Source organism: Chironomus tepperi, unplaced genomic scaffold (genome assembly GCF_022539635.2).
Source record: "Chironomus tepperi strain 1889 unplaced genomic scaffold, CSIRO-AGI_Ctep_v1 contig_177, whole genome shotgun sequence".
NCBI classification, from domain to species: Eukaryota; Metazoa; Arthropoda; class Insecta; order Diptera; family Chironomidae; genus Chironomus; species Chironomus tepperi.
In genome coordinates this window covers 726,852-739,486 of record NW_027226299.1, presented here as the reverse complement: position 1 = coordinate 739,486, position 12,635 = coordinate 726,852, and the positions used below count along the sequence as shown (strand labels likewise).

At 28.4% G+C, this 12,635-nt stretch overlaps 2 protein-coding genes across 5 annotated transcripts; both read left to right on the top strand.

Moving 5' to 3' along the window:
• The first annotated feature begins 99 nt into the window (after positions 1-99).
• Positions 100-1,535, top strand: LOC139089555 (phospholipase A2 inhibitor-like). The gene is made up of 4 exons (XM_070639108.1): positions 100-160; positions 219-1,036; positions 1,112-1,232; positions 1,289-1,535. The coding sequence occupies exons 1-4, from the start codon at positions 132-134 to the stop codon at positions 1,314-1,316; spliced, it is 996 nt and encodes a 331-aa protein (XP_070495209.1). The 5' UTR covers positions 100-131; the 3' UTR covers positions 1,317-1,535.
• A 2,143-nt stretch (positions 1,536-3,678) lies between these two features.
• LOC139089344 (heterogeneous nuclear ribonucleoprotein 27C-like) lies at positions 3,679-9,084 on the top strand. Of its 4 annotated transcripts, XM_070638856.1 has the most exons (9): positions 3,679-4,024; positions 4,227-4,358; positions 4,459-4,504; positions 4,565-4,602; positions 4,708-5,375; positions 5,443-5,565; positions 5,739-5,855; positions 6,143-6,232; positions 6,362-9,084. In XM_070638856.1, the coding sequence occupies exons 1-9, from the start codon at positions 3,981-3,983 to the stop codon at positions 6,364-6,366; spliced, it is 1,263 nt and encodes a 420-aa protein (XP_070494957.1). In that variant the 5' UTR covers positions 3,679-3,980; the 3' UTR covers positions 6,367-9,084. The 4 variants fall into 4 exon arrangements, with proteins under 4 accessions (XP_070494957.1, XP_070494956.1, XP_070494955.1 ...); XM_070638855.1 differs by lacking the exon at positions 6,362-9,084 and having other exon boundaries at positions 4,459-4,492; positions 6,143-6,355; XM_070638854.1 differs by lacking the exon at positions 6,362-9,084 and having other exon boundaries at positions 5,443-5,556; positions 6,143-6,355.
• The last annotated feature ends 3,551 nt before the right edge of the window (positions 9,085-12,635 follow it).

Here is a 12,635-nt window from a genome sequence, read left to right as displayed (position 1 = left end):
TTTTAGAGCGAATATTCTAATTTGAGAGAAAAATTCTGTAATTTTTGAGAGTGGATATTAAGCTATTGTCCCTAAAATTCAGTAGTCTTTATCGTGAATTCGCTGTGCAAACAACAAATCTTTTAGTCGGAATGAGATTTATATTTTTATCAATTTTTCTGTAAGTTTTAGACTCAAAACTAGTTCCTGTTATGAGAATTCTAAGAATATTTTTGTAGCTCAACATTGATAGTTACTTTCGAGTGCTCAAAAGTAATCGAGTTAAAATGTAACCCAAATTTTGATGTTCAATCAATTGTTCACTTACCTTACCGTTGTATCAATGGACTATCATGCTTCTTTGAGGAAATCCACGTCGATGAAAGCACAAGTTTGGTTTTGAATTATGACGAAGCCAATTATGGACTCGATTGTGTTGGATTTGTCAATAGCACAATAAGCAAGTTGCCAAGTAATTTGTTTAACAAGTATAAAGCTGTAAACAGTTTGTATGCAAGTGGAATCGATTTGCTTCATCTTCCTTCCGAAACTTTTGAAAATGCAACAAATATGCTTGACATGAATCTCAGTTGGAATAAATTGACAAAATTGGATGAAAAAGTTTTCACGCCATGCACAAATTTGAGGAAGCTTGTGCTCAATCATAATGAGATTGAGGAAATTGACGTCGATGCTTTTGACAAATTGTATCAGTTGGAAGAGCTTGACATTTCTAACAATAAATTGAGTTTGATTCCACACAAAGCATTGGCACAATTGGAACGACTGAGAGTTCTTAACTTGTCAAATAATACATTCATCGTACGTTATGGACAGTTCCCAAATTCTCTTGTAACTTTGGATCTTTCATACAACAAGTTGGAAAATTTCACACTTAAGTCAATAATCTCGTTAACTAAATTAAAATACTTACACTTAAATGGCAATCGAATTTTCCGCTTTCGTCAGCATATCTTTCCCGATGGCATACTCGATGTTCTAAAGTCCTTGAAACATATTCAGCTAAGCGATAATGAGTTCTATTGTACAACGTTGGGTAATATGAAAAATATTCTTTAAAACAAATTTAATTATTTTATAATCTTTTGTTCATTCATCTCCGCACGCACAGCTGATATTTTCATTTGGATGGAGAAATATAAAGTTACTATTGATGTTGTGCCTCATTTGATCATTTTGAATTCCTCAAATATTCACGGTGTTGGATGTAAGGAGGAATCGAGATATCTACTGTAATTTGTCGGTACTTCTGGTTATTTAAAATTCACTGAAATCTTGATTTTGACAGGAAAAATCGTACTAAACAGATAATATAAAGCACATTATACTTCTTATTTGAATGAAGTGATTTTAACTTATCTTTATTACCTCCCATTCAACTCTTTATTTTCTACATAACATTAAGCAAGCAGAGGAAGGATGAAAAGTATTCATTAAACAGCTTCTGTTCTTACCCTCGATCATTTTTTGATGATTAGAAACAATTTTATTAAACACTGTAATGAAAATAGAAAGCAGAATAAAGGAAGAATCATTAAAAATCTTGTAAGATGTAATTTGTAATCAAAAGTGAAATTGATTCATTATCTCGTCTTAAAAATTTACTTAAAGCAATTTCGCAAGTAAGCAATTTTATCAGAATCTCTTACTTATTTTTCTCAACCACAAACTCGAAAATAATTTATTAATGACTATAATACCAAAAGTAAAGAGATTAAATCTATACATTTCGCTGTATAAAGCAACAACTGATGAAGAACATCGAGTTATTGTGTACAGAACGACTTTAGCGCATGACTTGAGACTTAATGAAATTCAAAAATTTTAACGGTTTTGAAAAATTTAAAATATTACCGGTTTTTAGAATTTAAAATGTACTGAACTGAAATGAACTACAAGATTATTGAACAAATTATGCTAAATTAATGCTAGACAAAAAGCATCCACAAAACTTGAGAACATATTAAAAGCATTTTCATAAGACATTCTACAACATATTTTTAATTTTTTTGACCACGCGACTGTAACAGCCTATGATTCAATTTTCTTCCTCAAATTTCAAAGCAACCTAATGAGCCGTAAAAAATTAAATTTCTTTCTTTTTTTCGCATTGCAAGAGTCTGTTACAATAAGTGAGAAAATTATAGACCATTTTTGAAAGGTTCGTCCCATTTTAAACGCCACACATTTTTCTTTTGCCTATATTGCACAAATCAATCCCTTTTCAAATACCTTAAATGGTCGGACCATGAATAATCGGGGAAAAAATATTGCTTTATTAATCCTCGCGATGGTTTTTAAGTATTTTTAAGATGAAAAATTCTATTTTGATCTTTTAGCGGTAAACATTGCATTTGAGGTAGAAAAAGGTCATGAAAAATTCTTTACTCACGCAAATATTTTCTCCTCGCGTCGTTTCTTAGTTACAGTTCCAGACTTATGCTGTACATCCGGATGATTCATCAATTCTGGTAGACGGCTTGATATTGAATAAACTGTTTAAGATCATAAAACAATGGACTGACATCTTTTGTCACCAAACTTATAGCTGCACCAGTCTCTGGATCCTCGTTGTCTGGCTTCAAATTTGATACGGGCATGAACTCCGAAATCTTTTGAACATCAGGTTCAAAACCCATCTCTATCATTCTGTCAGCTGTTGAGAAATTAAATTAATTTTAGATCATTAGTTAAATTTTGAGGAGAACATTAAATAAATCCATGGATTTATCTTAAATCTGAGGATTAAAATAAACGATAATTACCTTCTTCCATAAGATAACGATAGATTTTCAAGGACATCAATCAAACGACATTCTCTTGACGTTCTTGTTTCGAAAATTACTAAATCCATATTAATAAAGGAATTAATAATGCAAGTGTTTTACCCGAGTGTTCCTGGAAAAAGATAAGAGCAGATTAGCAAAAAAATCTATAAACAAAAGTGCCGATAATTTACCTGCAATACCGATACTATCTCGATTTTGTAAACCAATTGGAATTGTCTGTCGGCTCTTTGTATCCAACTGTTTTGATGATATGTTTGAGAAATTAGCTTCATTCCATTTAAGAATTGGATTAGGAATTTGACGACCTTTGATAGTGATATTGAATCTCCTCTGAAAATACGCCAGTCACGGTCGGTCATTTCTAGGTGTTCTTGTTCTGTTCAGTGACGATCATTTCATTTCTGTTTGTCTTCCTTCTTTTTGAATTTTTTCCCATTATTTTTCAAAATTTTTAAATTTTCTGCAAAAAGAAAAGTATTTCATTGGTTACTCGATTGAATTTCTATAAGAATCAGTAAATGTTGATATTACCTAATGGATTGTAATATTTTGACAGCTCTAAGTGCCGTACTTCTTTAGATATTTAATTAAATTAATATTTTTGAATTTTGTTGTGGTTTATGTTGTTTTTGTTTTAAAATTTTTTTGGCGGTTAAAAGAATCATAACAAAAAAAAATTGATTGCAGTAGGCAAATCATTTAAAAAAATCATTTTGTAAAGTCAAATATATGTTTTAGCATTAAGACAATTTATTTCTGATGGTAAGTATTCATTAATTAGATAATTCACGAAATTCAAAAGATCCCGCAAACAGCCCAGCCATAAAAGTACATTTCGACATGTCTGGAAGGTGGAAATAGTGACGGAATTTCGTGATAGCTAAAAAAAATCTTCTCTAAAGTTTCTAGGATAAGCAAAATTTTTTTATTTTTAATTTTAGACATTAATTTAATCTACAAAACACCCAAAACAAATTAATTAGCTTTTATCAACATTTAAAATAAGCTTAATTGTAAATTAAAATCTAAAATTAATTGTAAATAAGAAAATTTATCGTGTGAAAGAACAGACTTCCAAAAAAAAAGTCAGTCTACGTACGGGGAACTAAACTTCAGAAAAGAGAAAAACGCATTTTTTTCACATCTCATTTGTCCAATAAATTCATCAAAATTCAGTCCCACAGAGGAAAAATGCGTATGAATGCTGGTGTCGATGTGGAGGATGACGAAAAAGGGTAAGAATAAGGCATTTTAAAGTGTTATTTTTAACAAAAATATTTTTGATGATGTGACAAATTTTATGATCGCAAAGGAGAGAAGAAAAAAAAAAATGGTCTTTAATTTAATTTGATCACATTCTTATCATACGTAACTTTTATATTTTCCTTACTTTCATTTTGTGTTTGTGTCTCATGGCTTTTATGGATTGACTTACAGGAAACTTTTCGTCGGCGGTCTATCATGGGAGACGACACAAGACTCCTTGCAACGTTACTTTAGCCGATATGGAGAAGTCATCGATTGTGTAGTTATGAAAAATAATGAAACAGGCAGATCGAGAGGTTTCGGGTAAATGACATTTCCATATTTTACTTACTCATTTTTTAACCTTATATCCAGTGCACACTTACTTATACTTTTTTCTATCATTTCCATATTTACTGCGTAGGTTTGTAACCTTTGCTGATCCAAATAATGTGCAGGTATGTATGGATGTACGTCTCTCTGATTTTAGCTCTACTATCACGTCCAATTAATTTAATTTTCACACTCAGGTTGTTTTACAATCGGGCCCACATAATTTGGACGGAAGGTAAGCATAAAATATAGTGTTATGTTGTTAACATATGTTATGTACATAACATGTAAAATTCTTCTTATTCTCGTACTTATCGTATGCTTCTCTTCTTTATTAAAGGACCATTGACCCTAAACAATGTAATCCGAGAACGATGCAAAAGCCTAAGACACGCGGCGGTTCATATCCAAAAGTTTTCCTTGGTGGATTACCATCCAATGTAACGGAGACAGATTTGCGTATGTTTTTTGGACGTTATGGTAAAGTTATGGAAGTTGTTATCATGTATGATCAAGAAAAGAAGAAATCGAGAGGATTTGGATTTTTATCATTTGAGGATGAAGCGTCAGTTGAACGTGTTACAACAGAACATTATATTACATTAAATGGCAAGCAAGTCGAGATTAAGAAGGCAGAACCTCGAGATGGATCACAAAATCATAAGATGAATCAAGATCCAATTAATCAGTCAATGAATTCGAATTGGGGACCACCACCATCAGCTCAAATTGGTAATCCAATGACAATGCAAGGACCGAATAGTCAAATGAATGCTGGACCACCGATGAATATGATGGCACCAAATATGATGGGTGGATATCCTTCAACAGCTGGTTGGGGATCTCAACAACAAAATTACGGTTATGGCGGTCCAAGTCCTGCAAATGCATATAATCAAGGATGGGGTCCAAGTCCACCTCAAGCTGCACCACAAGCCCCACCTCCTCATCAATGGAGTAATTATAATGCTACAGCACAGCAAACTCAAGGATATGGCTCTGCATATGGTAAGAAATCGAGTATAATTTTTTGGTGATGTGAAATAAGTGATAAATCTGTGATGTCCTCTTTTAGACATGTACAATTCCTCAAATGCTGCGCAAACAGCTGCTCCTGGCTCGGGAATTTCTGGAGGAAATTGGAACTCTTGGGGTCCACTGACAAATTCCGGCGCATCTGCCGGATCTAGTGAGTATTGTAGGTTTAATTTTTTTTTCTATCATTCTTCTACCTTCATAGTTCGTGGCATACAATATAGTAGAAGTCTAATGAAAAAAATTTGATGCAAAATTAACTCTTTTACCTTAAAATTGATCATTGTAACTGTTTTATGTGGCATTACTAATGATTTGTTAATGAAATTTTCACAGACGAAATGTATAATCGTCAGTCGGGATCATCAGCTCCAACAGGAATGGGACCTACAGGAAATGCAGGAAATAACACCGGCAAAGGACCGTCTGCTGATTATTCTTATGGAGGTTATGGTGAGTAAAATTTCTTTTACTACTCATCATCATCGTCGTCTTTTTTTTCCTTCCTATTTAACATAAATAAAAATATCTATAAATACACAGTCGCGCTCATTTATTCACATTCATATTATATACACTAAATTTTCGCACATTTAGCGGAAATTTTATCTCATCCAGACATTAAAAGGCTTTGGATTGACGAAATCAAATTTGAAAAAATTTAGAAATTAAGAATAATGCTCAAAATTTCAAGAAAGTTAATCAAGATTCAATATTTCAATATGTATATATATATTTAGGCAATTACACAAATGATCAACCACAATCGTATGGAGGACCTCCAACACGTTCAACTTATGGAAACGATATAGGCCAATATCCACCAACAGGTGACGATTATAAAAGATATTTAAATCAGAATATTAAGCAAATAATTTAAAATGATATGCAAAAAAAATGAGTTTAATTAATTAATTTTCCCTTTTTTTATTTTTTTTTTTTTTTTGTTTTATAATCAGAATAACTTTTACGTTGATGATGTATATCGATAGATATATTAATAACACTCTTTAATTATTATTTTATACATTTTTATGAATTTTGCTTTTCCATTTTCACAGAAACCTTTTTATATAAAAAAGAAATAAAAAAAATCAAAATTGATTTACAAGATTTGTAATCAAGTCTCATTTTCAAGAAAAATTTATGAAAAAATTTAACTGACATAATGAAAAACAAAAAAATCGCTAAAAAAATCCAAAATTTCGGGGGCAACTCTTGATTAATGATATATGCATATTATGAGAAGAAAAAAATAAGTAATTAATTAATTAATTGAAAAAAATATTCACGTTAAAAGTGGAGAAGTTTAAAAAAAATAATTAGATTTGTAGGTCGACTAAATAAGTTCTTTATTTTGTTTTTTTGTTAAAATGGAAAATAAAATCCTTGACGAATAAGATTATATACATCAAATTTGAGAAGAAGAAAAATTGTATTTACTCATGTAGAAATGAAAAATTTTATGTTAATTTATTATTAAACACACACATTTTCGTTGAAAAAAGTTATAAGAGGAAGAAAAAGAAATATTCTATCATGTTTGTCATACTTCCACTATATTTATTAAATTCATGGAAAAGCTAAAAAAATTTTTTGGAAAGAATTATTTTAAGACAAAAGAAAAACGCCTTTTAGAATTTTTTAAGAATAATGTGAACATCGTTCATAGTATTTAGTACATTTTATACTATCCTTGATGCATAACTCGATTTAAAATATTTTGAACTGATGCTGGAATTGCTTGGATTTGTTCATTTGGAATAGCTTAGAAGTGATTTTGATGATTAGATCTACTCAAGATCTACTTTGAAAACATTCAATTTTATCATCAAAACATTAGAAAAAGTTTCTAAAACATTGAAACATTACAACAGCTTGAATATGATTGTGTCAAAACATCACAATTTGACTTTCAAAACCATACAAATTCCAAAAGCATTTGTACAGTTTTGATCTATTTCTAAAACATTTGTACGGTTTTCAAACATTAAGGACTTTTTATTGAGCGACCTTCATTTAAACAAGATTCAAGCAACAATCCAGCATAATTTATACGATGAATATGATTCATTTTGATAAGTTAGAAAAAAAAAACATTGCAATTAATTAAAAAAGTTTTTATCTCTCTCTCCCATTTTAAATTTTAAATGAAAAAGAATAAGAATGAATAATGATAGAGGAAAAGGAAAAAAAAAATTAGAAAGGGTATGAAAAACACCTTGATTAAGCATATACGATAAATGAAGAAATTTGTATAATTGTGTTATGATGAAACGAGAAAAAAAAAATATTGTAAGAGAAGATTTATAAGGACAAAAAAACCTTTTTTATTATCAATCCTGCAACTAATTAAGTCAAAATTTAGTAGTTAATATTATTATGATTTCTATAAAAATAAGTTTCTCATAATGGCTGCGCTTACCAAATGTGATTTTTAGTTTACAGAACATTTTTTTTTTTGATTTTAGGTTTTATTGCTTTTATCATTTTTTTTTTTTTTGTTTTTAATTTTTAATTCTCATTTTTTCCATATTTCATAAATTAGAATACTATTTACTACCACATTTTAAATTATATAGATCGATATTGTTGTGGTTTGTTTTGGGATTTTGTTGATGGTTTTTGTGAGTCTCTTGGGGTGTCATGGGATAAGCTCTAGAATATCTTAGAGAAATTGGGACTTGGAAGTTGATCATTTTTGGGGTACATCTTGAGTAGTTTGATTTTACAATTTCTAGCTCCTTCGAGGATTCTTAATGAATAGATTAAATCTTGTAGACCCAGAAGTTTAGTTCTTAGATCCTCAACCCAAGACGAATCATAAGCCATTCATCGACAACTTTCTGGATAGACAGCAACACTTCTTTTAATTACAAAGTGAAGATAAATTTTCTTATTATTAATTCATTTAAAAAAGATGACTTTTCTAAAAGGTCATCTTGTCGATCTTAAGAGTATATGTAATATCAAATTTGATGTAAAAAAACTATTTAGAATATAAAGAAGAAGCAACCAGGGCCGTTTATATCTTAATAATATTTTTTTTTGTTTTCTTACGTTCTCTTCCTTTTAAAAAGTGTCCTTTTCGATATTAAAATAGAGAATAAACAACTAAAAATACAATACGTGAAGGATAATAGACATAAAGTTTATAAATTAGTGGTAGAAAAAAAACATCATTTTAAGGCACGTGGGACTGATAAATAATATATTTTCCTTCCTTCCATTTGTAATTTTAAAAGCTTTTTCATAATTTCTAATTAATGAATTAATAATATAGTGTCAAAAAAGGAGATAAAGAAACAACAAGATTTAAATTTTTTCAAAATGTAAGAAAATATTGTATGATGATGAATATACAATACCTAAATATTACACAATTATACTATTTTTCTCTTATTGATTTTATTAAACAAAATGCGAACTGATGGCTTAGATTTTTTTGAATATAATGTACCTAAACTGAATAAATATATATCTTAATTTTTTGTTTAGAAAATGAGAAAAAATATCTATGAGAAATAAATTTAATTCAATTCTTACAATAATGATCATAATTCGATATATATATTTTAATGGATTATTCTCTTGGATTTAACTTTTTCACTTCAGTTTAGGTTTGAGATTAGGTTTGATTTTTATCGAATCTAAAGCAATTTAACATCAAAATGTTTGATCCTTGAACTGCAAGTCCAAGAGAAGCGTCCCAGTCATAACGACTATAATCCTAGTTTCTTATGTCAAATAAAAAAAAGAAGTAATAAGTAAAAAAGTTAAAGCGGTGGTCTTAGGCGTTTTACACTTGATCCCACCCTGAATACTCATTGAAAAGGAAATGGAAAGAACAAGTGCTGAATGTTATTTTTAATTGATTAATTAATTAATTATACTGATTAACATCAAACTTAAGCATAAAAATCACTTTATAATATATAAAACAAAATATTGATAAAAAAAGAAAATTTTATGCAATTTCATAAATTATTTGAAAGTTTTTAGTTTTCACATTTTTTAAAAAAATGGTTTGGACTAGAGATTTTGAATTTAAGCTTTGTATGATTTTGACTGATAAAGTGCATTTAGATGAGCTCTTAACTATTTGTTAGCAGAGTTTGAAGTCGGCTAAGATTTTGTTTGGAAAATTAAACTCTGAATTTGAGAATTAATCAATAATGAGGAGCTATTGACGTCAGTCCAAATCGCTGGATCAGTAAAAGGATCACAAAAGCTGAAATTTAGTTTCACTAGTCCAACAAATTTTAACATCATACGATGGCATTTGCAAGTAACATTTAAAAAAAGAAAAAATGATGGCAAAAAAATAATAAAGTTAAAAATTATGTAAGAAGAAATGCTATGAAAAGAACCTATATAAGTAAAAAATTTATACCTTGTAATATCAATTAACAGTTAAGATTCAAAAATACAGCGAACTCCATGCAGAAAGGAAATAAAGTGTCGATTGTGTAATCGTAATTATAAAAAAAAATATTTGTAAATTTCACGATTAATTATTCTCTATATTCAAAAAAAAAGAAATGATAAGCGAGTTAAACCGAATTTTTCAAATTCTTCCTTAAAAAATGAAAAATTTTTGAATAAAGAAAAACTTGTAAAAATCCTTTTTCATTAAAAGTCCTTAAATGAAATAATTATAGAACCTAATAGATATATTATACAAAATAATTTTGTTTTTGCATTTTTTAAACCATAAAATATTTTTTTTTTATTAATTCTTTTGTTAATTCATAAATTTCTTATGATAAATAATGATATATATTTTTAGTTTAAAAAAAAAGAATTCACAAATTTTCATCGAGAATAGTCTTAAAAGAACGTAAATTTAAATCGTAAATTAAATTAATATTGGGACTGAGTTTTTCTAAATGAGATGACAGAAATGCTTAAAAAAGTTTTTTTAAATATTGAAAAAATAGAGTATAAGTATCACTTCATCTTTTTTAAAATGTAAAAGTTCTCACACCTGTCCAGTAATGTTTCAAACCATTCTGTCTGCTAAGAAATCAAATACCTCGACTACTAACTAATTTAATCTATATACTTACACATTGGCTGAATTTTTGCCTGACGAAGGATCTACTTGATGCTGACTTTTCACCTTTTGTGGAAATGAGATTTTGAAAGAATTCAGATTTTCCGTTAAAAATTCAAAATTTGAACTGAACAAAAATGAAGTTTTGATTACTGAACAATTTCGTTAAACTGAACGAAGATGAACATTGATTACTGAACGACCAAATTCATATTTTCAAATTTTTATCGACCGTTATAATTTCAAAATTAATCAAATGATCTACAAATGTTGAAAATCAGCAAAAAAGTGAATTCGACATTGCAATCTATGTCTTTCAATATTTCGACTATAAGCTCCTTACATAGCTTAATTATATCTTTGGTATAAGGGAAAAAAAACGAGTAAAAGCTTATGAGATTAAAAAATCGTTATCTGCTGAAGATTACAATAATAATAGTTTAATTAAAGATAGGTGAACAACATTAAAACATGTGTTAAGTGGATAGAATGTGTTACTGGATTCCTTTTAATTTTTCGGTCCTTTTCAAGATTTTTTTTTAAAATAATTTTCTCTCATAATTCTTTATTGTAGTTATTAAAGTCGAACAGGTATATCAGATGCAAAAAAACTTAATGTTATATTAAAATGAATAAAAAAATTGTTATCTATTGTGTAAAAAAATGTTCTTAAGTCCCATTTAAGAGAAGAAAGAAAGATGAAGAAACAATAAAATCTGACTAAATTATCATGTTTCCCATTAAACGATACATAATGAAAAAAAAACAAATCTATAGACATACATATATTGCACGGGTATGATAAGGATTTTCAAAAAACCAGCTTAAAAAAAATTATCGTAAGAGAAAAACAAAAAAATAAAAAAAATAAAAATTTTTTATGACGATAAAAAAAAATAAATGAAATGTTTAATAGTTTTTCGGTTAGTTACAACTTGTTGCTAAGATGAAATAATTAAGATAAAGCAAAAATCAAAAGACTGTTGAACCTTTTTTAATTTAAAAAGATGAAAAATACGACGATTATAATAAATATAGCAGAATTCAAATGAATAAAATTGTAAGTCCCTCTTTTTACAAGGAAAGTTTATGATAAGAGAAATAAAAATTTAAAAAAAGCTTTAGTTTAAATTTAAAGATAAAAAAAAAAAATTTACTGAGAAAAAAATGAACTGAATAGGTCAAGTCGAGTCAATATATAAAGATACAATAATTAAGCAAAGCAAAAAAAAAACTAAGAATAAAATAAAAACGTTATTACTTCATAGTCCCAGCAATTAATAAATGAATGATCGTCTCAAAAGTAAGAACGAGCATAATTTAAGGAGAATCTTATCACTGTTGATAACAAAAAAAAATATAAATTCTTTTTTGCCTTATTAATAATATAATTACTGATGGGATATCAATCTTGAATAAGTTTTATGATTGTATTATGGAGATATCTCTCCTCATTTTCTCATAAGAAGATTTTTAGAATGATCAAGTCTCATTGCAATGATTTTTTTTGTCCACCAATCCCCCCTACCCCCCACCCCTCTCTTCTTGATAGTTAATTCCTAATATTAATTAATTTTCTAATTTTTCACTCTTAAGCTTGCCTTCATAACGAGATCTTTCTAAAACATGATACATAAAAAAGATGTAATGAGAGTATGAGAAGACAAAAAAAACATATGTAAAATTTTATAAAACTTTTTTGGATGACTTTTTTACAGAAGTAATGTCATGGTCAATGAATTGAATACAAAAAATTCATATTAATGATGACAGTTCGATTACATAATTAACATTTTCTGACCTTTTAAACGACGTGGAGTTTGCTGTTGTTTCGAAATGGAAACAAAATACGGATGGGAATTGGTGTTGATTTTTGATTGAATTGGTTAATGGGCAGCTAAGGGGGTTAATTCGATTGGATTAAAAGTAACAAAACTCAAAGCTCGACTTTGAGCTCTGTGAATGAATCAATTTGTAATAATGACATTTTACAGGGTTTATTTAGGTATTTCGAATTTGAAAAGTCTATAAGATAGTCAATAGATTTTGTAAGGTTAGAGTATCAAATTCATGAATTTGGATGCATTTGCTGATAGATTTTAATCAATCATAATTTAAAAACAATTGTACGGTTTTGGAAATAATAACATTTGTATGGGTTTGAAACACTCATTTGT